A 22,286-nucleotide genomic window follows, 5' to 3' on the forward strand; every position below is an offset into this window, starting at 1 on the left:
AACATTTCCAATATATATTACAAAATAATAATAATGGATAGGCATTGCCACCGGTTAGATTATAACTCTTCGTTTGAGTGCGACATATTTGTAACCAGAGACAATAATTAGGATAAGGATTGAACCAAGGAACTAAACAAAAATTTGAGGATGAAACATAGTCCAAAACAAAATCCATTTAATTTTTGGGACAAGAACATAGATATCATAACACTTAAATATGTGCCTCAAATTGGTCCAAAATGCTCTCGTGAATGAACGTGGATTTTGCACCACTCAACTTAATTACTTACTTTGTCCCATTTAAAAAAAAAAAATTATAAAAGCAAAAATATTAAGGAAAATTTTTCATTATAAAAATATCATCTAATATTTTAATTTAAAACCCTACCATAAATCATAGAAAATACTGCAGCATATAAATAATCATAAAATTAAATAGAATTTTACAGTGATTTCATATAAAATACTACAGAAGATAAATAATCATAAAATAAATATAATTTTGCAGTAATTTCATAGAATAAAATGCTCCAGAATTTAAGTAATCATAAGAAATCTAATAAGCATTTTGTAAATAAAAAAATCCAACTTTGTCTCCAATTGAATTCTGCAAAAAATCCAACTATACTGCAAAACAAATTCCAATTATGTCTCCAAAACGAATTTGAAAACAAATTGTGAAGAAAAATATCATTATATTTTTTGTAAAGTAAATAAAATTAAAAACACATTTATGGTCCAAAAATTTAGTTTTTTTTGTTTTTTTAGTTAATGTGTATTTTGGCATGATATAAAGTGCGTCGTGTCTCGACTATATCATCTCTCGGTTTCACTATTGAACGTGTAACACTGGTCGAAAGAAGACGAACATAAACTCGTCTCCGGTAACCAAAAATGGTTTCCATGACTACTTCATCTTCTTCGTACGGAACATTCTCTACAGTCGTCAACAGTTCTAGACCTAATTCCTCAGCAACCTTTCTCGTCCCTTCCTTGAAATTCTCCACCGGAATATCGAATTTCGCGAATCTGAGTAATGGGTTTTCTCTAAAATCTCCAATTAATCCTGGGTTTCTCTTCAAGTCTCGTCCTTTCACTGTCCAAGCTAGAGCTGCTGCAGAAAAAACCGTTCACGATTTCACCGTTAAGGTTTGGTTCTTATTCTTTTACCCAATTCAGACCAAAAACTAGGGTTCTCTAAATTCTATCTGCTCTTTAGTAAATTGGGAATCTTCAACTTTGCAATGAAGTTCATAGTGATTTCAATTGAGACATACATAAAAATCTGAAATTTGAGACATAAGTGTATGGTGATTTCAACTTGATACATACTTAGATTCATATTTTTATTGAATTTCGTAGTGTATATTTATACTTTTTTTTTTTGAAAAAAGGTGTATATTTATACTTAGGTTAGTGATTTCAATTAGAGACATAATTAGATTGTTATTTTTATGGAGGCAGGACATTGATGGGAAGGATGTTGCTTTGAACAAATTCAAGGGGAAAGTTATGTTGATTGTCAATGTTGCTTCAAGATGGTAAGCTTCTCCTTCTTCATCCTCTTGATGTGTTTGATGACAGTTCATGTAGAGGTTTCTAATCTTAAAGATTGTGTGTTTTATGAACATACAGTGGTTTGACATCATCAAATTACTCAGAGCTTTCACATCTGTACGAGAAATACAAAACTCAAGGTGAGTTCTAATTAGTTCTCTCATATTGTGATCTATTCCGGTTTGCAACCAGTGGGTATTTTGGTTACTTACTGAAAATTCCTCGTGTTTTGGTGTTCACTTAATTGTTCTGTAGATCTTTATATTATTGTGGTGTCAATATGATTTGGTTCTATTGTTGCTTCTTCTACAGCGATGTTACTAGCTCGTAGTTCACTTTAATTTATGGAAATAAAATTGTTCTGTAACGTTGAACTGCAAGCAAATTCAGCATCTTTGTTTGATTGATGATAATCTCACTCATCCGTTCTCTGTAGCTAAAAGAATTTTCTCGAAAGTACGGATCTGTTCATTAATCATTTAGGAGGCAATAAGCCAATGAACGTGTATTTCTCATGCATTTGTAGTTAGTAATACTAGCTTGTTGTTTGGATTACAGGATTTGAGATTCTAGCTTTTCCCTGCAATCAGTTTGGTTTCCAAGAGCCCGGGTCAAACTCCGAGATCAAACAATTCGCTTGCACCCGGTTTAAAGCAGAGTTCCCTATATTTGATAAGGTATAAAGAATCCAAAACATTCATTCTTCTTATTTTCAGGTTGCAGATTCTAAATAAGTTTGAATTCGACAGGTTGACGTGAATGGACCAAGCACAGCGCCGATCTACGAGTTCTTGAAATCAAACGCAGGAGGATTCTTGGGTGGTCTCATTAAATGGAACTTTGAGAAGTTCTTGATTGATAAAAAGGGAAAGGTCGTTGAGAGGTACCCTCCCACCACATCCCCTTTCCAAATCGAGGTATGGCTAATGGACTACTTCCTATTTGGTTCATAGCGGTTCTATTCCCGGTTTGTAACCAAACCGTTTTGTTTCTGTTTTGCAGAAAGACATCCAGAAGTTGCTTGCCGCTTAAAAACTTTTGCTCATGAGTGAGCATATAGAGACTGATGGTTAAAGTAACCGTAAATTGTGACATAAAGTTTCCGGTTATTGCTTGTATACCTTCTTACATTCTAAGTTGTACTAATCGCTTAATAATTTGCGTATAATGGTAATGTTATATACATTATATTATAAAAATGGTGTTATATATACAATAAGACAATCTCGCTCGCGCACATCCAATCAACAACGATGGAGATGATATTACAAAAAAAAGCATTGAACCCTTCACCTCTTACATTTCAAAGTGTTTATTAAACTAGATTAGTTACAGTTCCTTATGTAAAAATTCAAATATTTATAGTTTAGTGGGTGCACCAACGTGAGTCCGCCCTACTTAATCTTATATACATTATTTTATTGAATTTGAAAAGTAATCCGCAATATAACCCTTGAACGTGTATAGATTTTGTAAACCGTATAAGTTTGTATATAGATTAACAAAACTACTTCGCTTTGAACACTTGAAAAAAAAAAAAAATGAGAAGTAGACTCGAACTAATGACCTATAGAACGTTCATAACATATATAACCAATTTTGCTTCAATAGTTTTTGACAATTGTACAAACCCTCCAAGTAATTTTTATTGTTAATCATAAAAAAAATGTTCTTATACATTTGCAATTTCACAATAAGACAGTCTCGCCTCGCACATCCAATTCCAAAAAGTGAATTATTACAGCTCATGAAACATTATTTATTTTGTTATCATTTGTGTCAACATTATCATTAGTGGTAACATCGTCTTCATCATCATCACCTTGCCATGACCATACAATGTCTTTAAGAGCTGGTCTGACGTCATCCTCACAGAAGAGGTAATACTCCAACGTATCCCCCGAGGTTTTGCAGAACTCCACGACAGAGACTTCAGGAGCGACTTCGAATACTTCCGCCGTCACCGAGAGCCTTCCTTTACGACCTTCTGTTCTTCTTTGCAGCTTCATCTTGCAGTCTTTTACATGTTTCACTCTCATATCCATCTCACGCGCCGCCGTCTCCAGCCTCTCTTTAACAGATTTCGCCGGGAACTTCGATGTGAACATCCGCTTTGGCTTTCGTTTTATCTCGAATAGGTTAGAGAGATCGAAACCTGAAGACATTGATGTGATGAATTGGAAGGCGTTGAAGGATCTTGGTGAAGCTCCGTCGTCTTCTTTCTCGTTTAGGTCTTTCTTCTTTTTCTTTGTTGGTGGCTCCGGTGGAGATGGGATCGTTTCGTCTATCGAAAAGGCTACTGATGGTGTAAAGTTCTTTCGGAACCATGGAATCATTTTGATCTCTGACATTGAAATTCTTTGTTCAGGATCCGGCACAAGCAATCTTGAGAGTAGTTCCTTGGATTCTAAGGAAAACCACGGTGGGAACTCGCATTCCGCCTTGAAGATCTTCCTGTTTATTTCGAAAGGTTCAATCAAACAAGAAACAACAATGAGAATTTGATCAATTCACATTCACATTCAACAATACTAATATTTGAATTTGTAAGAAGAGCACTATTTGAGACCGTTATTATTGGCGGGAGTTTTATAAATTATCTAGTAAAATACGGGACGTGAAATTTTGATAATATAGAACTATAATGAAATATACGATCGACCAACATTTATCGAATTTGATATCAGATTAATGTACCTAAAATACCACCCGAATATTCACAAATTGATAATAGTTTCAATATCTTGGAAAATATTGTATAATTTTGAGTAATTATTAAAATTTGAATTACGTGAACAAATAATTCAAATACTATATATCTTTTCTTTTTGTGTGTGTAAACTTTCAAATAGTATATCTTATATCCAAGTTTTGTATCTATTGGTACAAGTTAAACTGTCTCTTTCAAATAATATTTTATTTAACCAAAAATGATTATTATTTCTTTTTAACATATATAAGTATGTGATGTAAAATTGAGATGCATCTAGAAACCCAACTCAAAATGGACTACTTTGGCTTTTAGTTCAATATTTTTTTGTATCTCACTATTCGTCAAATAAATAACAAAAACAAATACGGTTTGGGCCAAAACCTGGTCAAGAAATACTTACGTGTACAATGTCATGACGTTTTCGTCGATAAACGGCAAGAAGCCAGCAAGGAGTGCATACAAAACAATCCCGCACGACCAAATATCAGCCATAGCTCCGTCGTATCCTTTATTCCGTAAAACCTCCGGCGCCACGTAAGCCGGTGTCCCGCACCGCGTATGTAAAAGATCATCGCTGCTACCACGCCTGCCACCTAGCCCTTCTGGCATCATCAATGCGGAAAGTCCGAAATCCGTTACCTTAAGATCACCTTCTCCGTCAAGCAACAGATTCTCGGGTTTAATATCGCGGTGGAAAACACCGCGGCTGTGGCAAAAATCCACCGCGGATATCAATTGTTGGAAATACTTTCTGGCTAGATCCTCCGGGAGCTTCCCATCTCTATCGATCATTTCGAAAAGCTCTCCGCCGTTGACGTACTCCATGACGAAGAAAATCTTCTTCTTTGTAGCCATTACTTCGCGGAGCTCGACCACGTTTGGATGACGGAGGAGACGCATGACGGCGATCTCTCGTTCGATTTGCTCCATCATGCCACGACGTTTGAAAACGTGGTCTTTTTTGATGACTTTGATTGCCACGTCATCGCCGGTGGAGATCTCTGTTCCGTGATACACTTTGGCGAAGTTACCGGTTCCGAGAAGTCTTCCGATGTTGTATTTGTCGAACAAGACAGTACTACTACGGTTTGATTCTTCCATTGTCTTTGTCTGACTAGTTACAAGTATATGTGAGACTAATTATGTGGAATTTTGTGATTTGGTTACATATCTATATATATAAGCAGAAATTATTTGTGGAATTTTTTTATTTATAATGTTGTCTACTTTGTTTGATATGTGACGACTAAGTGAACTGTGAAGAAATGTTCTAATCTTATCTAAACAAAGTGATGTGCCTAAGATCTGGCAGCTAGCATAATTAAATACGACCAAAGCCAAAAGAATAACCAAGACGAAATTGATTCGCGAATTGAACTAAATCGGGGTTTGCTATTTATGTTGAGTGCCTAAAAAAGGGTTATAGAACATGATAAAACTAGATATAATTAACAAACTAAAGCATGAAAAATAAATATCTCGAGTTACGATGCAATGATCATAAGAGAATGATTTCAATAAAAGTGTAACAGGTGATTTAAATCCATTTCTATGTAAATAAATCCTTTTTTTAACCAGTTAAACAATGGTCTCGCACATTTCTGACCATGTATTCATGTAAATAAGTTCTTAAAGTTTTCAGAATAGATTTTAAAAATATAAAAGTAACTCTCTTATCCTTATACAAAAATTGTGGACGCCATGAAATTGACGTGGAATCGCCGTTAATGCTACGCATGTTTTGAAGTAGATACGCATTAATTAAAAATAGTAAACTTGTCCCGATAAAATTTCAATGAACTGTCTTTTTTTGGTAAGGCAAGATGTGACCTTTTCTACTTGGCCCTTAAATATTTTTAAAACAATTTCTTGACTTATTTTTCATAGAGGAATTTTTAATTTCTTTCGAAAAGCTTTGACTCTTTTCCTAGTTGGGACGATTGTATCGGAAAGTGGTCATTTCTAATACGTCCGTGAATCTATCGACCAAATCTTCCTTTCTACATCTTTGCTAATTTCTTGGTTTGATGGATTCTTCATATTTTGCTACTCAAAACAACACACTCAATTTTTCCAATTGTTTTCTTACAATTTGATGATTTTTCTACATACATGAAAATCTCATTATAACCGTGTATTTGGGTGGGATACTGTTATTTTCCTCTATCATAATCAAAGGTACATCTTGTAAAGCTAAATCTAAATTTTAACAAAAAAAAAAGAAGCTAAATCTAAATTTGTTCGATTTAAAGATCAGGATTATTAAGATAATATATAACTAATCATTTTAAGGAACATGTATAACAAGTCCAAGAAACTTTGTGATGTGTCATGATTTGGACCCACGATTAATGACAACAATTATGTTTACACAAATGTTAATACTCTAACGAAATACTATAACGAGTTTTACCCAAAAAAAAAAAAAAAAAAAAAAAAAAAAATACTATAACGAGATATGTATTTAAAATTGAAGAGTAAAAGGGTAACATCACAAACATAGTACACTATTTTGTGGCTAATTGGGTGATCACAGACATATATCTACTTATCGCGCTGCATTTCCGATTGTTTGTTATTTTCGGGTGATTAGGTTGTCGAAACTAGCTGCTAAAACAAGCCATGCCGTGAATTTTGCATCACATTGATCAGTCAAATTTCAAGCAGTAGTTGATTGGAATATGCCCTAAAGAGTGAAAAGATTTGCAAATCCACCTAAATAAGCCATCGTTTGTGCTGCACATGGTTTAAATGTTGCATTACTTAATTAGAAAACAATTTGATCAAATGCATAGGAGTTCTACTTCGAACGAATCTAAAGATGTTACCTCATCTACCTTATGTTTTCCTGATGATAGAAGACCCCCTTACCTAAAAATGTTGTTCAAGGGTAAACAATAAATACATATATATACATGAGTGTGTGTGTGTGTACAAGCACGATTCATATTATATGTATGTTGCCAAAACCTTTGCTATTTGATGCACAATATGTGATGATGTAAACTTTATATATAAGTACAGAATGTTTGAATGGAGCTTAGACAATTTCTTGAACCAGAGAAAATAAAATAATAATTGGTGTTGTTGATAAAAACTCAACATGCCAAGAAAAACAGATTGCTGAAGTATGGATCTTCAAATTCTATCATTTACATAAATTAAAATGAGTGATCTTGCAAGGAAAAATGTGAAGAAAAATGGAAAATAAGAGTTCTTTGTAAGAAAGGGGAAGTTTTATTGAAATGAAAATATTGAAGACTTGGTAATAAAGAAGAATGCAAAAACCGTGAAGAATCCTACACAATTTTGTCTACTTCTTTTTTTTTTCTTTACTTCAAAAGTACAAAATTTTCTCTACTTTCTGTAGCTTCTCTTTTTGTTAGAAAGTTGATAAATCTTTGCAAAGGACGACTGTACTGGTCTGAAAGATCCATGTGACAGAACGAACTGTTAGATTAAAAATAATTACGCATTTACGAACTGTGTATTTGTGAAGATATATTTTGAAAGACACTTCGTTAACAATTTTGATTTCCTACATATATCTCCGTGACAATTCCCTAATCAATTAACACATTTCTTCGATCAGAGTTTGTCGTTTGCGTTTAGAATTGCATTTCCATGTTACAATATAATACACATTACTCTCATTTGAACATTCTTTATTAAAATGATGTACAAATGTGTTTGATTTTGCGTTTTATTTTAGAACTATCAATAGATTTGATGAGAAAGGAAAGTTTTTTTTTTTTTTTGAATATATGAAATGAAGCGAACTAATAAAGCTGGAACCAACAACTCTGAAATCATTAAAGTCAGAAACAAAGTTCACCAATATTCCATGTCTTCCAAATTTCCCAATCTCTTCAGAAATATCAGTATTGACTTCAATTAAAGCTACAAATATGTCTTAAAGATGCAATCATCTTAATCACAGAAAATACAAATATACACCAAGATACACATATTTGACCACATAATCATCGTGATTTTTAGTCCAACGACTCACTTACCCAAGTTAAAACTAAAAGGTGTAACAGTAGGACAAAAATTAATTGTAGTATTGATATTTTGTCGACAAACACCAAAAAAATTCAACAGTATTAACAGTACAAAAGTGGGAAGACATGACACATCAACTTGTGCTACCTATTCAACAAACTCATACATTATTGGCTGCTGTATTAGTTTTGCATACAAAATGTGTGTTTGAGAGATGCAGTTGCCAGGGAACATGTTCTCAAGTTAATCTAACCATAAAAACACCTAAAAGAATATTCTCGCAATATTCATGTACACAAATGTAACATGGAATCAAATATATACATATAAAATGTAGAAAAAATGTAAGTACAACTAATTATATACTAACATATACCTATTTTGTTAAATAATAAGCTAATCATGCACCTCATGGAATAAAGATGTACGAGCAAACCATTTAAATAACAAGAAAAGCAACGACTCATTCTTATAATGCAAATATCATGACCTTAACATCTTATTCACGCAAAATGAGATAATATATGATCGCATGAATCAAAAGACATAAATTATATGTTTACAAAGGAAACTAGGGATTAAAACGCCTCGAGAGAGACAGAGTGGAAAAAGAAACGATATAATATATACATGACTCGAGAAAAATTAAGGACCAGCCTATTAACAACTAGGTTACATTGCTAATCTCACTTAACCACGCGTTAACTAATAGATTAAGCTTTTTTCGATACTACCCATCTCTTAAAATATAATGAATGATTAAAGGCTAAAGGTCTCCTCCCGCATGCAAGTAGATGGCACAAAAAATCTAGAAACAAGAACAAGCCAGAGTTTAGATCGTATCTTCTTACCTTAATATGGAGATAACCAAGAGAGACAGAGAAAGATTGTGTAAGTGATAGAGAGAGATTGAGACATAGAGAACGAAGACAGGCCAAAGAGATCAGCACCGGAATCTGACAGAAAGAGCAGTGAGCACGCAAGAGAAGCAAGTGCAATGATATGCAAATTGCCTTTGTGTGCTCACTCTCTTCTGTCAGTTTCTTTGCGTTTCTCTTGTCCCAACTCTTTCATTCACAATTAGTCCAACTTCAGAGATCTACAAGATGAAACAAAGAAAACAAGAAACGATGAGAATCTTTTAAGCTTTGTGTTAGATCTGAGTTTTAACTGGAGAAGACAAAGAATCAAAGAGAGGGAGGGAGAGAGGGAGAGATATGAGAAGAGAAGAGATTCCATTTGAGACCCTTTAGAAGATCAAATCTAGGGTTTTTGTCTAAATCGAGAAAAAACATAACCATAAAAAGCAAAAAAAAGAAAGAAAGAGGGTAAAGAAACAAAGATCTGATGAGAAGAAGATAAGAGAAAACCTTATCTCTCTCTATTTCAAAGAGTCTTACCTTTCTTTATGGCTCTTGTCGCTTTCTTTATCTCTCTTACATGCAAAGGGAACAGATGTCTGGCGACGCATTGAATTGAACAGAACATTTGAATTTATAGAGAGACCTAAAAATGGCAATGAACTTGAGATTTGAGAGTGAACAATGAATGGTCTTTTGATGATGGAAGGTATATATAAAGATTAGGAACCCGTTTGCCTTTTTTTCTTTCTTTTGTTGGCTAACAATTTGCCACTAATATGAATATTTATTAATTTGCATTTAATTTCTCATCTCCTTTAATTAGATTATTATTATTTTTTTCGTTAAATGTCTTCTCTTTCCTTTGTTGGCGGAAGACCAACATCAACAAGCCCTAAAGACTTGCAAAATTATGGAAGATATATTAAACACAAAAAAAAAAAAGACTAAGCTCTTTTTTTTTTTTAATTTTTTTTTTGTACTGAATGACAATTTTGTGTTACAACTTGCAACATATTAACATAACTTCGTTTTTCGATCAGCGTAATTTTAAGTGAAGCGCGTTTTGGGGTTTTTCTTGTTGTCAAGAAAAAAAACAGGATTATGTGGTGGTAATAAGAAAAGAAAAAAGGCCATGTTTATTTGTGGACCAATTTGAAATATTTTATAATTTGTTTCACTATTATGAAACATTGATTTTTCTTAAGATGTTTTTGTATATGTAGGCACCTAATCTATCATATATAGAAGTTAGGGTTTTGAGTTAAGTGTTTATTTATTTTTGTTTGAAGTCTTTTTGATAAATTAGAGGCCACATAAAACAAATAACATGTTAAGAAAAATATTTCCATCTTGTAAACATTTAAACAAAATAAAAAATTTACTTTTTTTTTCATTTCTACATACTTAATTAACATTTGTTTAATTAATTTTCTATTAATTGTTTTTCACCAAATAGATAATGATTTTTTGAGAGTGAATAATGGTGTCCTTTGACTCAACTACACGATTGTTGATTATTTAGAATAAAGTTGAAATCTCTATAACCCCGATTTTGATGAGCACAAAATTGTAGTAGCTCTCATACTATGTAAAAAATGTTGATTACTTAACACTATAGGCCAATACTATAATAACCGAGAAATCTCTAAAAAATAATATACTTTCTAAATATGATGAAGAATATACAAAATTAGACCGTTTATGGTTGGATATGATTTGAGTTAGATTACACTCATGAGTTAAGGCTCAAATATGATTAACTTTTTATTTTATTTTCTATAAATCTTATCGGTTGATTCGGTTAGTTTTGGTAGAAACACACTGAAGTGCTTCAGAGTAGACTTTTTCCCAAAGGACCACCACATTGTCTGTCCCGAATTTGTAATGCTTTCCGATTAATACTAAGGGTAGTCAAGCCGTCTGCATTTCTAACTATCAAGTAAACCAATTGGGTTAAGCCCCAACTAAATGACTTCCCAAACAAATATAATTTTTGTTTCCAAAAAACATCGAACTCGAGTCCGGAAGTTTCACCCTTCCCCAAAACTTCCCTTACCACTAAACCACAGATAATTGGGCAAATATGATTAACTAAAATTTCTTTTCTCTATAAATACTGTTCTTAACCTAACATCTATATATATATCGGTAATAAAATATGTTTCTTTGTACGTAGATGTATCCCCAACAGAAAAAGGTTTTTGTGAACCACGTTTAATTTATGTCATGTTTTTTATATCTATGTCATCTTGCTCACATCCTTTAAAAACATTTATATTGAACACTCTTGTAAAAGAAAAAAATCTTTATGTTCACTTATAAAACTTACCGAGGAAAAAACCTCTTTATAGGCTCTACAAGTACAATTATCTTATAAAACTTATCATTTACTTTCTACCATAGTTTCTGTAAATGTATTTTACAATAACATCATGATCTTATAAACTTATCTTATAAATGTATTTTACAATAACATCATGATACTTATTCTATAGAAATTCTTTAAAATTCTATAGAAAATTAAAGAAGTAATAACCTTCTAAATATATTTAAAGAAACTATAGAACTTGAGTTTAATTTGGGTTTGGTCCAATTAATAATAATGTCATCATGGATGATCAATAAAATCTTATTTTACTTCAATATTTGCTTGCATCTTCTCCAATAATGTAGAAGATTATATTCACTCTCTAGAATGACTAAAGAAATAGAACATCGAATATTATCTCTAGATACATTGACATTTTAATCACATGTTTTGGAATCTTGATCCCCTAGCTGAAAGAGTTATGTCGAGTGTCGACTCAATCTAAGATTCTAAATCTAAATTATTTAAAATAGGAATTAAGTTATCAAGATAAAGCGATGGGTAACGAATAGATTCAATGGAATATGTCTCGAATACACCAAAAGAATAACAAAGAAACAAAGATAAAGTAGTGAAGCTTTATCGAGAAAAAAAGTATAAGAGAAAATGTTGGCATGCATTGGACGGGGCATATTTAAAGTGACGTGGTTTCACTATAAACCAGAGAGTCGCATTAATCAGTCTGACCGTTGATTTGAGACATTAATTCCCTGCCGTTGGATCTGTCACTTTTACAAGACACATTCTCAAACTTTTCAAAGTGGTGTTTGATTGATTGTTTTGGTTTTCTCTATATAATATTTTTATTTATATACTTCTCTTTTTGTTTAACATTTTTGATTAGGCAAAATCCAATCTATAACTTAATTTTTAATGTGTACAGTAGTAACACATTATTTGAAGTCGAACTCCGGAAAGAAAAACAGGACGGTCTTGACATTAGTAAAAGTGTAAAACAAAGGCTATAAACGATAAGCTAAAGGCATCTCCTAGAAGCTGGATTCAGTCTTGTACTCTAAGTCTAAAACTGAGTGAGTTGTTGGATTTTGCGAGCTTGGAGAAATTTGCAGCGTCCTTTTCCACTCGACTCGATTTCTTCGCTTCTTTTCTCGCATGTTTTGAACCCAAAACTGCTTAGTTTCGCTTGTCGTTTGCTGCTACTTCCATTACCACTCTCTTCATTTTCATCTGCTTCCCTACTCAAGTGCACAAAACATTACATTCAGATTCTTACAACAGATTGAGATAAATGAAGGGTTCAAATAGATCTCGTAAGGCTTTGATTATAGCTAATAGAGCATAGAAGCAACCAAAAAAAAACAAAAAAAAACTAACCATGCAACTTCAACCTCGCCCTTCAAATGTGTAGTGCAAGTTCCCCAACTGAAGCGGACCAGTGATGGGAATCCAAACACAGAATGTTTGTGTTGCACTAACCACGCCTTTGTCTCAGGATCTAAATAGCATTACAAACATATTAGTGCATAACAGTCGCTAAAACATAAACGGTTTAGAGGAAAATGTAGTACCTCCAGGATATCCAGAACCAAAGTTTCTATTTATATCTTCTCCGGTTTCCTCTACCAACCATTCTTTCAACGCTCTGTCTCTTGTCACCTTAGCCACAATACTTGCCCCACTAACAATCGGAAATAGACTGTCAGCTTTCTTTGAAACGACGAACTTGATCGAAGGAAACCTCTCAGACAATTTTATTCTGTACTTGTCGGGATCTCCCACGGTATCCAGATAAGCCTGCATATGCAATTTTGAGTTATAAACCTTCTCTCTCAAAAGATGATGCACTCGTTTCAATCGAAAGCTAATCACCTCTGTCAGAAGAACTCCCATGTCTAGTACCCTTTTGATAAGCCCCATTGCAGAGTTATGTGAAATCTCATTTAAATTAGTCTTGTTTCTGTCAAAAAACAAACCAAAGCTATCTGATATAAGACCCATTTAAGCCTTTCCATCAGTTAGCTTCAAAAACATTATACAAATACTAACTTTGCGAGCATCTTGGCTGAGAGTTCCCTAGGATCAATGACATCAACAGCCCATCCAAGTGACTTGTCAAGCTTTAAGCTTTCATATAACTCTTCTCTTTTCTCCTCTTTTAGAGTCTTCGAATCTACAAGCAGAGCAGCAAAAGGCTTCAGGGGAACAAAAAAAGACAAAAGACAGTGAATGCAATCAAAAGTTCCATGCTTTACTTATGCTCTCCTAAATTGGAACGTCAGAGTAGCATGCTTACACTCACAATATACAAAGCATTGTGTAGCAAAAAACTTCAGGGGTACAAAAAATGGCAAGAGACGAATGTGATCAAAAGGTCCATGCTTTACTTGTGCCCTCTCAAATTGAAATGTCACAATGCCATGCTTATACTCACAATATACAAGCACTATGCGGCAAAAGACTTAACGGGAACAAAAAGAGTCAAGAGAATATAAATATGATCAAAAGTCTCATGCTTTACTTACGCCCTCTCAAATTTGAAAACGTCGCAGAACAATATGATTACAGTAAGTCACTAACAAGTGAAGGTTAAACTGTGTACACACATAAGTGTTCCACTGGTAGAAGAAGAATCTATTCAATACATTCTCAAACCCCAAAACAAACATATCAATGCTTCAACATAAAGGAATGAAAAGTGAGAATTTTTACCTGCAAAATGGAGAGAAGCAAGAGACGACTGATAGGAAATGGGACAATACATACATCCATAAACCATAGGACCTGTAATATCAACAGAATTGAATCAGATTCTGCTTCTCACTCACCAAAATTGATCAGATACAAGTATAAGAAGAAGAAGAACCTAGAACAGGACCCCTTCCGGCTTCATCGATACCCATTAGACAAGGTTGAGATGCCCATTCTGGTGTCAAACATTCAGATTCCATTCCTTCAACAAAACATTCATATACATTAGGGTTTTAGCCTCAATTCTCACCTAATTTGGTCACATTGAGTTCTGGGTAGGTTTCAAAACTTAAAGCATTGGACTTTTCTATTGAATATGAAAAGCTACTCCAGATAAACTCGAACTTTACATGAAACAACTGAGGAAATAGTGAATAATTTGAGCAGGTTTGGGTTACAAGAGTTAATTTTCTGGTTATTGTGCGACATGATAGGAGAATGAAACTCACCAGAAATCAAGAGAGGTAAGCAAATCGGAGAAAATATTACCGGCGAACAATATCGATGGGAGCTTCGCGGTACTCTTCTCTAATTTACACTGCTTGCCGTTTTGTCGTAGCAATGTTGGTAAAATGTGTCATAGTAGGTGTTGCCCAAAAGCCAAAATAATATTTAAATAAAAACAATGTCAATGAGTTTTACATCTCTATAAATAGATAAATGATATTAAGTGACATGTTTCTTGTGTTGTAATATTCATATTTTCAGTTCCTATTCTGCTATTCATTCGAAAGTTTTAATCATCTTCAAAGTAATTCTATCTAGAGCTGCTTATTTGTTATTGGTTTGTGGATATAAATTTGATAGTAGTCTAAATTGTGAATTATATATATGAAAGTTGGTCAACTCTCTCCATAAAATGACATGTGTCATTCGATTTTTTTTAAACTAAAAATTAATAAAATTAAATAAGCAAATTAAATGTATCATCAATCTTACTCTTAATTGATTTCTTTAAAATAAAAATAAAAAACAAAAAAATATGTTAATAAATTAAGCACTACTTTCATTATATTCTTTTTATTACTATTTTTTATAACAATAATCACTACTCTATAATGACTAAATTTTTTTAATACACTATAATAAACTTTTAAAACATAAGACCTACCAAATAATTTAATACGCGATCATTTCTCTTATTCACTGATAAGATTGAGTGTGTATAATTGAAATAGAATACATAAGACTGAAATTTTGTTTAAAACAATAATTATTAAATTAAATATGAAGAAAAATATATTGATTACCATACAAAATTCAAATACTATCTATAAAAATATATTTTTATAGATAGTATTTGAATTATATAAAGTATGGTTTTCAAAGTTACTAATTCATAAGATCGTGTCATGTGTCAAGTCAAACGATCAGATGTTTACATGTGTCATTAAAAATTTAACTTTTTTATTCTCTTAAAAAAATAGAAAATCTAAAAAAGTAAACAAATTTACATATACTAATTTATATGTCTCTATATATAATTATATATATATTTAACTTTTATTCAACAAAAGGAAAATTAACAAATTTGTTTTTACATGTATTATTGATCATTTAAATGTAGCACATATTATTTTTTTTTTTAAATAATTTAGTATGGATAATAATACTAATTAAAAAGACCATTGAAGTTTAAAATAGTAATATAATTTATTTAACATTAGTTTAGTTGGATAAAATTATATTTGTCAATGTAATATAATGTTTTCATTCGTTAAATCAAAACACAAAATATTAATTATAAGAATAAATTTTTGAATACCTATGTTTTAACCTAAGAATTTTAACGCATCGTACGATGGAGCGTCTTGCATCCTTTGATGTGTTACTATACCTATGTTTTATTCTAAAATTTTTAACTCATGTAATCATAAGTGAAAATAGAATATTTTGAGAAAAACTGCTTATAGGATTTAACTTTTCAATTACTTTTAATGAGAATATTTTTATTTATTAATTTTAACTCATTTAAAATTAATTTCCATGATGTAAAATTAACTTACGAGATTATGGCATATAAAAAATAAATATTTTCAACAATGTTTGGTTTCTAAATATTTTTGTGGATTTCTGTTTTTTAGTTAATTATGTTTTGTTAATTGTTAATTATTTTTAATACCCAACAAAGATCATTTCTCTTATATGGATATATGCAATGACAGAAGATTTAAAAGTATTTACTTAAATGATACTTTCATTTTTGTTTTATTTTTAGTTTTTCATATGAATACTCTTGAAATCTTGTTGAGTTTATATCAATTCTATATATTTAATCATGAGCCTATAACAATGTTGTTGGAGTATTATATCAGAAGAATACATAAAACCGGAAATAGTTTATTTATAATCAAGTTAGACAATTTTCAATTCATTCAAGACACGATCATTTTTCTAATATTATGAATTCAAACCAAAGTGATTCACACTTTTCTTTCACAATTTATGCCGGATCTAGTACCCATAAAACATAAAGTTAAATCAAACTAAAGTGTGAATTCAAAAGAACAACAAAAAAAAACCATTAAAATTAGTTTAGCTTTGATTGTGCCTCAATGCAACCTGATACACCACTGATAAGACGACATGTCATCAAAATGACACGTGTTAAAATATCATTCGCTATCTAAACGTACACCTGCGTGTCAACATAAACTGAGGAAGTTAATGAACTTTTTTTACACTGCACGAAGAAGACCCTCTCAAAAGCACGAGGAAGGATCAAATCGGAAACTTAACAGAATTTAGCTACCAATTACTGTCTCCGGCGAGATCTCAATTTGATCCTTCACGGTGGCGTCGACGTCCGGGCAACAACAAGCTCTCTCGAGAAGAAAGCCATTATCATCATCATCATCATCTTCATCATCTCCTCCTCCGTCTTCCTCACCTGTTCGAGCTCCTGCGGCGAAGAAACCGAGTCCGGAATACCCATTTTGGCAGCAGAACTGGTTTATCGGTCTGCTATTCGTGATGGCTTTAGGATTCTTCTGTCTCGCTATCTTCCTTTACCTAAGTCTCGATCCTGATTCCGGTTACACGTCTGCCTCCGCCGCTGCTTCTGGTAAAGAAGGTGTCGAGGTTCGTTTTCGATTTCATTGCTTATGATTTTCGGTGAATGTCGATTTGTTTCAATTTCCCATAGATTTGGGGGATTTGTATTGAAATTCGAATTAGGTTTGATCATCTTCTCGTTGCTGTGATATTGACAGATTACTTATGGAAGTGCGATCAAGTTGATGCACGAGAAAACTAAATTTCGATTACATTCTCACGATGTGCCGTATGGATCCGGCAGTGGTCAGCAATCAGTCACTGGTTTTCCAGGCGTCGTTGATTCCAACAGCTATTGGGTAACTTTCTTCATCTAGAAAGATTATCTCACACTTTTAATCACATGTGTTTTAGCTCTGATTTAGATGAGGAAGTTTCTAGCTATGGTGTGGTTTCTTGGTTTTATTAAGTGTTTTAGTGAGGGATGGTGGAGTGATTGAGGAATTGTTTTGTTTTGATAGATTGTTAAACCTGTGCCTGGGACAACAGAAAAGCAAGGTGATGCTGTCAAGAGTGGAGCAACCATTAGGTTGCAGCATATGAAGACCAGAAAATGGCTTCACAGTCACTTGCATGCATCTCCTATATCAGGGAACTTAGAGGTTAGTATTGTCTTCCATTAATAAGTAAATGCAACATTTGTATTCCCTGAGAGATGTAAAAGATCGATCTGGAGTTATAAACAATTTGGCTCGAGAGACAGCTAGATCTAGGAAATGTATGTATAGAGCTAGTAATAAGAGGATATTTACTAGCGAGTATATGTGACCTGTGAAGTACTATACTGGTTTTGATTCTTAGTGGCATTTTCTTTCTTTCTAACCCATTTTCTTGGTGCAGGTTAGCTGCTTTGGAGATGATACAAATTCCGATACTGGGGATCACTGGAAGTAATAATCCTAAAATCAATTTGTTTTCTCATCTGATGTTTAGTCTATCCACATCAACCAAAAACTCACGCACCTTACCATCTGCTCATAGGCTTATAATTGAAGGAAGTGGGAAGACATGGAAACAGGACCAAAGAGTCCGTCTTCAACACATAGACACTAGTGGCTACCTCCATAGCCATGACAAGAAGTACCAACGTATAGCTGGTGGTCAGCAAGAGGTAACTAAATATCATAGTTTCTCTCATCTAAGCCTGATCTTCAAAGATTATAGCAATGTCTTGAAACTCATGCTGTAGATAGATATTCAGCAAGTTTTTTAATGTATCGGATGCGCTTTTTCTGTTACACAGGTGTGTGGAATTCGGGAGAAGAAGGCGGATAACATTTGGTTGGCAGCAGAAGGAGTCTACCTTCCCCTTAATGAGAGCAGCAAGTAAGGTTAAGAGTGAAAAAACTTCTCTGGAGGACTTTGAATCTTATCTCTTACTCTCTAAACTCACAATCAAGAAAATAGAGATATATATTTCTTAATTTTCGATTGGTAATACTTTTAGTGGCACGAATATATCTTGTTTTGGTAGATATTCTGCATTTATCTCTTTTTTAGGTCACCCTTAAGAGACACTATCTTATTATCCTGATAGTAAATCCAACAATCCTCTAAAAATATCGTCTTGTCTTTCTAAGAACCATCGTTATGATACCTGAGACACAAGTACTATGTAGTTGGTGAAATATGATCTATATCCCCCAGAAGATCGATCAATCGCAATCGATTTTTTTCTACCTTTAACTCTTTAAGATATCGCAGAGTTCTCGACAATAATCTAACTTTCTTGATACGCCAAGAACATTTTAGTGCTGATGGAACTTGTCAAAGAACCCATGTTTGAAACGTTAGACAACACTAGAGTATAACATGAATTTAACATCTCATCCTCACATCCACCCACACCTAGAAACAGCAGTTACCATACATTATACTACGACTTTAATTATCTTGAATTCATTGCAAAACATGGTGATAACACTTGTCATATAAAGTGTTCGATTTTGAGTGATATCTTTATCTTCAAGAGTGAGATTGTAACACAGAAATAGCAACAATCATGGGAGTGAGATGTCTTTAAAACGGAACTTGAAAAGATTTTGTTTCTTTTACGGGCTAGGTTGGATTTGCATAAGGAGATGGAGAGGCGATCATTATGTGGGAGTGCGGAGTCTAAGATGAGGCTTATCTCCCTATTATTTTCTTGGAGATGGTTTTAATCTGGCAGTCTATCATCAAGATGATGACGATCGAACCCTTCATATTGGCTTGCAAGCATTTAAATTTGAATCAGATGAGAATCAATGAATGTTGCCCTTGACGCGATCAATGTCGGCCCAATATTGTGGGCTGCCTAAAGGCAATTTTTTGGCCCACTAGTATAATTAGCACAATAAGATTGGGAATTCAAACCGAAAACTTCTTGGCGGACTTTAACGAGGTAAACTGCTGCACTACAAAGAGTTTCGGTACTTTTGATGCTCCTCGAATCATAATAAAAGTTTTGATGCCTAAAGACGGAGATCATGTACATAACAGATTTTTTATGGGTATCTAGAAGCCCAAAAACATTAAATTAATGGATAAAACAACTGATTTGGGCCTGAGCCGTATCATTCAAGTAATACTTCTGATACCAGTCTCTGATGACATGGCAGCTTGTGATTAGTTGGGAAAACGTGTTTTTGTGGGAAAGGAGAGAAAAAAAAAATCATTTGCTCTTCTCTTCTCTCCTCTTCACTGCCTCTTGACCCGATTCTTCTTCAATGGAAGCGAGAATCATCCTCCAAATTAAGACTTCTTGGAACCCTAATCGCAAATTCTCTCCTACTCCTTTAGATCTATGCCGGAGGCGCTTATCTTATGTTTTTCTATATTTATTTTCGATTTTGCAACTAATTTTTTTTTAATGATACCAACACCGATCTCACCATTGAAAACAGATTTATATCAGTATCATAAAAAATCTCAAACAATAAACAAACTTTAAAATTAATAGTAAAAAATTGTTAGTGATACTCTATGAGTACCAACTATGTGCATGCTCCAAAGCCCTTGCTTTTTGGGTTTCAACCCAGATCTGGGTCTAGATGCAAATATACTCTCGCTTTCTAGATTTGAGTTTTATCGAATATACCTTCTGCTTTAAATATCTTTTATTTGGAGAAGTTCTTCGATTATATGGATAATCTGTTCTCGCGTAAGCGAACGAAAGTTCAATTCAAGATATTCTTTAGATACTTTGGTATATGTGGAAAACTAAAACTTTTTTTCTTTTTTTTAAGTCATCGATCGAACAACTTTGGAGATACATGATTTAGCAGTCAATAAAAAGTGAGATCTAATTCATAGCTAAGGCTTGAGTGGATTGTCAGAGTAGAGATAGTTCAAGTGATTTACAAACCATAATTTTCACATTTTATACTGATGGTCCTTAAAAACAAAAGGATTAAACGTCTAGTGTTGCTTGGATTCTTCAACTTCAAGATGGAACAACCAATATTTTAGGTCTTCAAACCGTCATAGGGGCGTTTCCTCCCTTCGTATGGAGTTGCATATATTTTTATTGGTTGGGTCAAGCACAAATAAGGATCATTTTATTTTTTTTCGAATAAGGATCATTATTACTTCTCTCGTTTGTTACAATTTCAATAAATTACTGCAAAGAGTAAAACAACCATCTCCAAGGGCCTTCTCTTCCGAGTTGCAAGAATTCGAGTTACTATAAGAGAAGACTCATTCACCGGTCCGAAGAAAAGAACGTTTAGGTAGATTTGTTAGCAAAACAAGCTTAACTCATTAATAATTTAATACTATTGTTTCATTTATCAGCACTTATGTTTCTTTGTTGGTTTGATAATATACATAATTGATATAATATGGATTTCTTTGTTCGTGAAAAAAGATTTAAAATTTGTGGATTTCTTCCCTTATATAAGTGACATTGCGTATTTTTTTCTAAGAATTACTTTAATTTTTAAATATTACTGCCAACTGTTCTATACTTCTATTGACTGAATATTAATACATACATGCATTGTCTATAAGTTGAGATAACATAGAAAGGAATTAGCTAACAAATTCTTGACCACCCAACTTTACGTTACTTTTGAAACAGGTCCACATCAACAAACTCTCCAAATACATTGTAATAACTTTAAATGTTCCCTATAAATTACTTTTGCTTTTATTGCTATTAAGGAGTTAGTTAACATTTCATTTAGATATTATTTAATTATTTCAAAATCTTTCTTCATTTTCTCCTTTCTTACCTCTTATATATTCCTTCTTAAGTATATCTAAAAGTGAAAAGTTTATACATTACTATATATTTAGCAGTAATGTTGTCGTATTCATGTTTTGAGAAAATCTAGTCTATATAAATAATGCAGAGAGAGGACTATTAAAACCAGTTTAAAAGAAAGAAGCTCACAAACATCTCCGAGAAATTTAGCTCTCTTGTTGTAGTTTGGTTTTGTAATACGAAGACGAAACAAACCCAAACATTTGTCTGGTGGGATAAGGATCAGGATCAGGATCAAGGTACACTTTTGTTATAACTTTCTAGTTTGCAAACTTTTTTTTACTTGAAAGATTCATTTTTTCTCTTGGGCACGTATAATTGATTATTTTATGGCGTTTTCTGGTTGATTAACTTTTGTGTTGTATGAATTATTTATACATTTATCTAATGTGATGTGAAAGGAGTTTTTTTGTGTTTCAAGTGCAGTGACATGAAAAACACCTATCACATTAAAATTAATAAATTTTGATATGCATATGACAAATATTTAGATATATTTTTGTTACCATAAATTTTGTACCTATATTTGTTATTTTTAAAAAGACCATTTGAACTTCCAAATGTTGTTAAAATAGGTAATACTTAAGCGGGGTTATTTGCCTCGTCCTGTTAACCTGCTAAAGTATACAACTAGAAAAGTCTTGACGAGTTATGTTTGAGTTACTTGATTCATTTCTTATACGCTTGAAATCTAATTATTATTAGCTTATATATATATATAAGTATTTCTTTTGTTGTAAAAAAAATGATAAGAATTTTTTTGTCAAA

General features: G+C 32.8%; 4 protein-coding genes, 3 long non-coding RNA genes and 1 other non-coding gene across 9 annotated transcripts; 4 read left to right on the forward strand and 4 right to left on the reverse strand.

The window, feature by feature from the left end:
• The first annotated feature begins 661 nt into the window (after positions 1-661).
• On the forward strand, positions 662-2,891 carry GPX1 (glutathione peroxidase 1). The gene is made up of 6 exons (NM_128065.5): positions 662-1,152; positions 1,468-1,544; positions 1,639-1,700; positions 2,119-2,237; positions 2,310-2,477; positions 2,563-2,891. The coding sequence occupies exons 1-6, from the start codon at positions 898-900 to the stop codon at positions 2,590-2,592; spliced, it is 711 nt and encodes a 236-aa protein (NP_180080.1). The 5' UTR covers positions 662-897; the 3' UTR covers positions 2,593-2,891.
• A 282-nt stretch (positions 2,892-3,173) lies between these two features.
• Positions 3,174-5,656, reverse strand: CIPK16 (CBL-interacting protein kinase 16). The gene is made up of 2 exons (NM_128066.4): positions 4,674-5,656; positions 3,174-4,014 (listed from the first exon to the last, which is right to left on the reverse strand). The coding sequence occupies exons 1-2, from the start codon at positions 5,372-5,374 to the stop codon at positions 3,306-3,308; spliced, it is 1,410 nt and encodes a 469-aa protein (NP_180081.1). The 5' UTR covers positions 5,375-5,656; the 3' UTR covers positions 3,174-3,305.
• A 2,370-nt stretch (positions 5,657-8,026) lies between these two features.
• AT2G08100 lies at positions 8,027-8,511 on the forward strand. The gene has a single exon (NR_140280.1). It is a non-coding gene; the product is annotated as an other RNA (long non-coding RNA).
• A 703-nt stretch (positions 8,512-9,214) lies between these two features.
• Positions 9,215-9,337, reverse strand: MIR156a. The gene has a single exon (NR_140670.1). It is a non-coding gene; the product is annotated as a microRNA ath-MIR156a precursor (primary transcript).
• Positions 9,338-12,287: 2,950 nt separating this feature from the next.
• Positions 12,288-14,818, reverse strand: AT2G25100 (Polynucleotidyl transferase, ribonuclease H-like superfamily protein). 2 transcript variants are annotated; one of them, NM_128067.5, is made up of 8 exons: positions 14,668-14,818; positions 14,334-14,420; positions 14,180-14,251; positions 13,517-13,640; positions 13,340-13,427; positions 13,039-13,264; positions 12,845-12,965; positions 12,288-12,705 (listed from the first exon to the last, which is right to left on the reverse strand). In NM_128067.5, exons 2-8 carry the CDS (start codon positions 14,416-14,418, stop codon positions 12,531-12,533), a joined length of 891 nt encoding a protein of 296 aa, NP_565584.1. In that variant the 5' UTR covers positions 14,419-14,420; positions 14,668-14,818; the 3' UTR covers positions 12,288-12,530. The 2 variants fall into 2 exon arrangements, with proteins under 2 accessions (NP_565584.1, NP_001077956.1); NM_001084487.1 differs by having other exon boundaries at positions 13,340-13,370; positions 14,668-14,762.
• A 2,063-nt stretch (positions 14,819-16,881) lies between these two features.
• SDF2 (stromal cell-derived factor 2-like protein precursor) lies at positions 16,882-19,111 on the forward strand. Its single transcript, NM_128068.3, has 6 exons — positions 16,882-17,299; positions 17,431-17,571; positions 17,734-17,874; positions 18,113-18,162; positions 18,254-18,383; positions 18,516-19,111. The coding sequence occupies exons 1-6, from the start codon at positions 17,192-17,194 to the stop codon at positions 18,600-18,602; spliced, it is 657 nt and encodes a 218-aa protein (NP_565585.1). The 5' UTR covers positions 16,882-17,191; the 3' UTR covers positions 18,603-19,111.
• Positions 19,112-19,951: 840 nt separating this feature from the next.
• AT2G08105 lies at positions 19,952-20,269 on the reverse strand. Its single transcript, NR_140281.1, has one exon. It is a non-coding gene; the product is annotated as an other RNA (long non-coding RNA).
• Positions 20,270-20,669: 400 nt separating this feature from the next.
• AT2G08110 lies at positions 20,670-20,923 on the forward strand. Its single transcript, NR_140282.1, has one exon. It is a non-coding gene; the product is annotated as an other RNA (long non-coding RNA).
• The last annotated feature ends 1,363 nt before the right edge of the window (positions 20,924-22,286 follow it).

Source organism: Arabidopsis thaliana, chromosome 2 (assembly GCF_000001735.4).
Source record: "Arabidopsis thaliana chromosome 2, partial sequence".
Classification (NCBI taxonomy): domain Eukaryota; kingdom Viridiplantae; phylum Streptophyta; class Magnoliopsida; order Brassicales; family Brassicaceae; genus Arabidopsis; species Arabidopsis thaliana.

What these genes read in the sequence shown, in the direction of transcription:
- GPX1 (NM_128065.5), top strand. Translation starts at nt 898, where the DNA reads ATGGTTTCCATGACTACTTCATCTTCTTCGTACGGAACATTCTCTACA. An exon ending in TTCACGATTTCACCGTTAAG is followed by an intron (nt 1,153 to 1,467) that starts GTTTGGTTCTTA and finishes TTATGGAGGCAG; the next exon opens with GACATTGATGGGAAGGATGT. An exon ending in CGAGAAATACAAAACTCAAG is followed by an intron (nt 1,701 to 2,118) that starts GTGAGTTCTAAT and finishes TTTGGATTACAG; the next exon opens with GATTTGAGATTCTAGCTTTT.
- CIPK16 (NM_128066.4), bottom strand. Translation starts at nt 5,374, where the DNA reads ATGGAAGAATCAAACCGTAGTAGTACTGTCTTGTTCGACAAATACAAC. An exon ending in AACGTCATGACATTGTACAC is followed by an intron (nt 4,015 to 4,673) that starts GTAAGTATTTCT and finishes CGAAATAAACAG; the next exon opens with GAAGATCTTCAAGGCGGAAT.
- AT2G25100 (NM_128067.5), bottom strand. Translation starts at nt 14,418, where the DNA reads ATGGAATCTGAATGTTTGACACCAGAATGGGCATCTCAACCTTGTCTA. An exon ending in CGGAAGGGGTCCTGTTCTAG is followed by an intron (nt 14,252 to 14,333) that starts GTTCTTCTTCTT and finishes TTGATATTACAG; the next exon opens with GTCCTATGGTTTATGGATGT. An exon ending in TGGGAGTTCTTCTGACAGAG is followed by an intron (nt 13,265 to 13,339) that starts GTGATTAGCTTT and finishes TTGCATATGCAG; the next exon opens with GCTTATCTGGATACCGTGGG.
- SDF2 (NM_128068.3), top strand. Translation starts at nt 17,192, where the DNA reads ATGGCTTTAGGATTCTTCTGTCTCGCTATCTTCCTTTACCTAAGTCTC. An exon ending in CTGGTAAAGAAGGTGTCGAG is followed by an intron (nt 17,300 to 17,430) that starts GTTCGTTTTCGA and finishes TGATATTGACAG; the next exon opens with ATTACTTATGGAAGTGCGAT. An exon ending in TAGCTGGTGGTCAGCAAGAG is followed by an intron (nt 18,384 to 18,515) that starts GTAACTAAATAT and finishes TCTGTTACACAG; the next exon opens with GTGTGTGGAATTCGGGAGAA.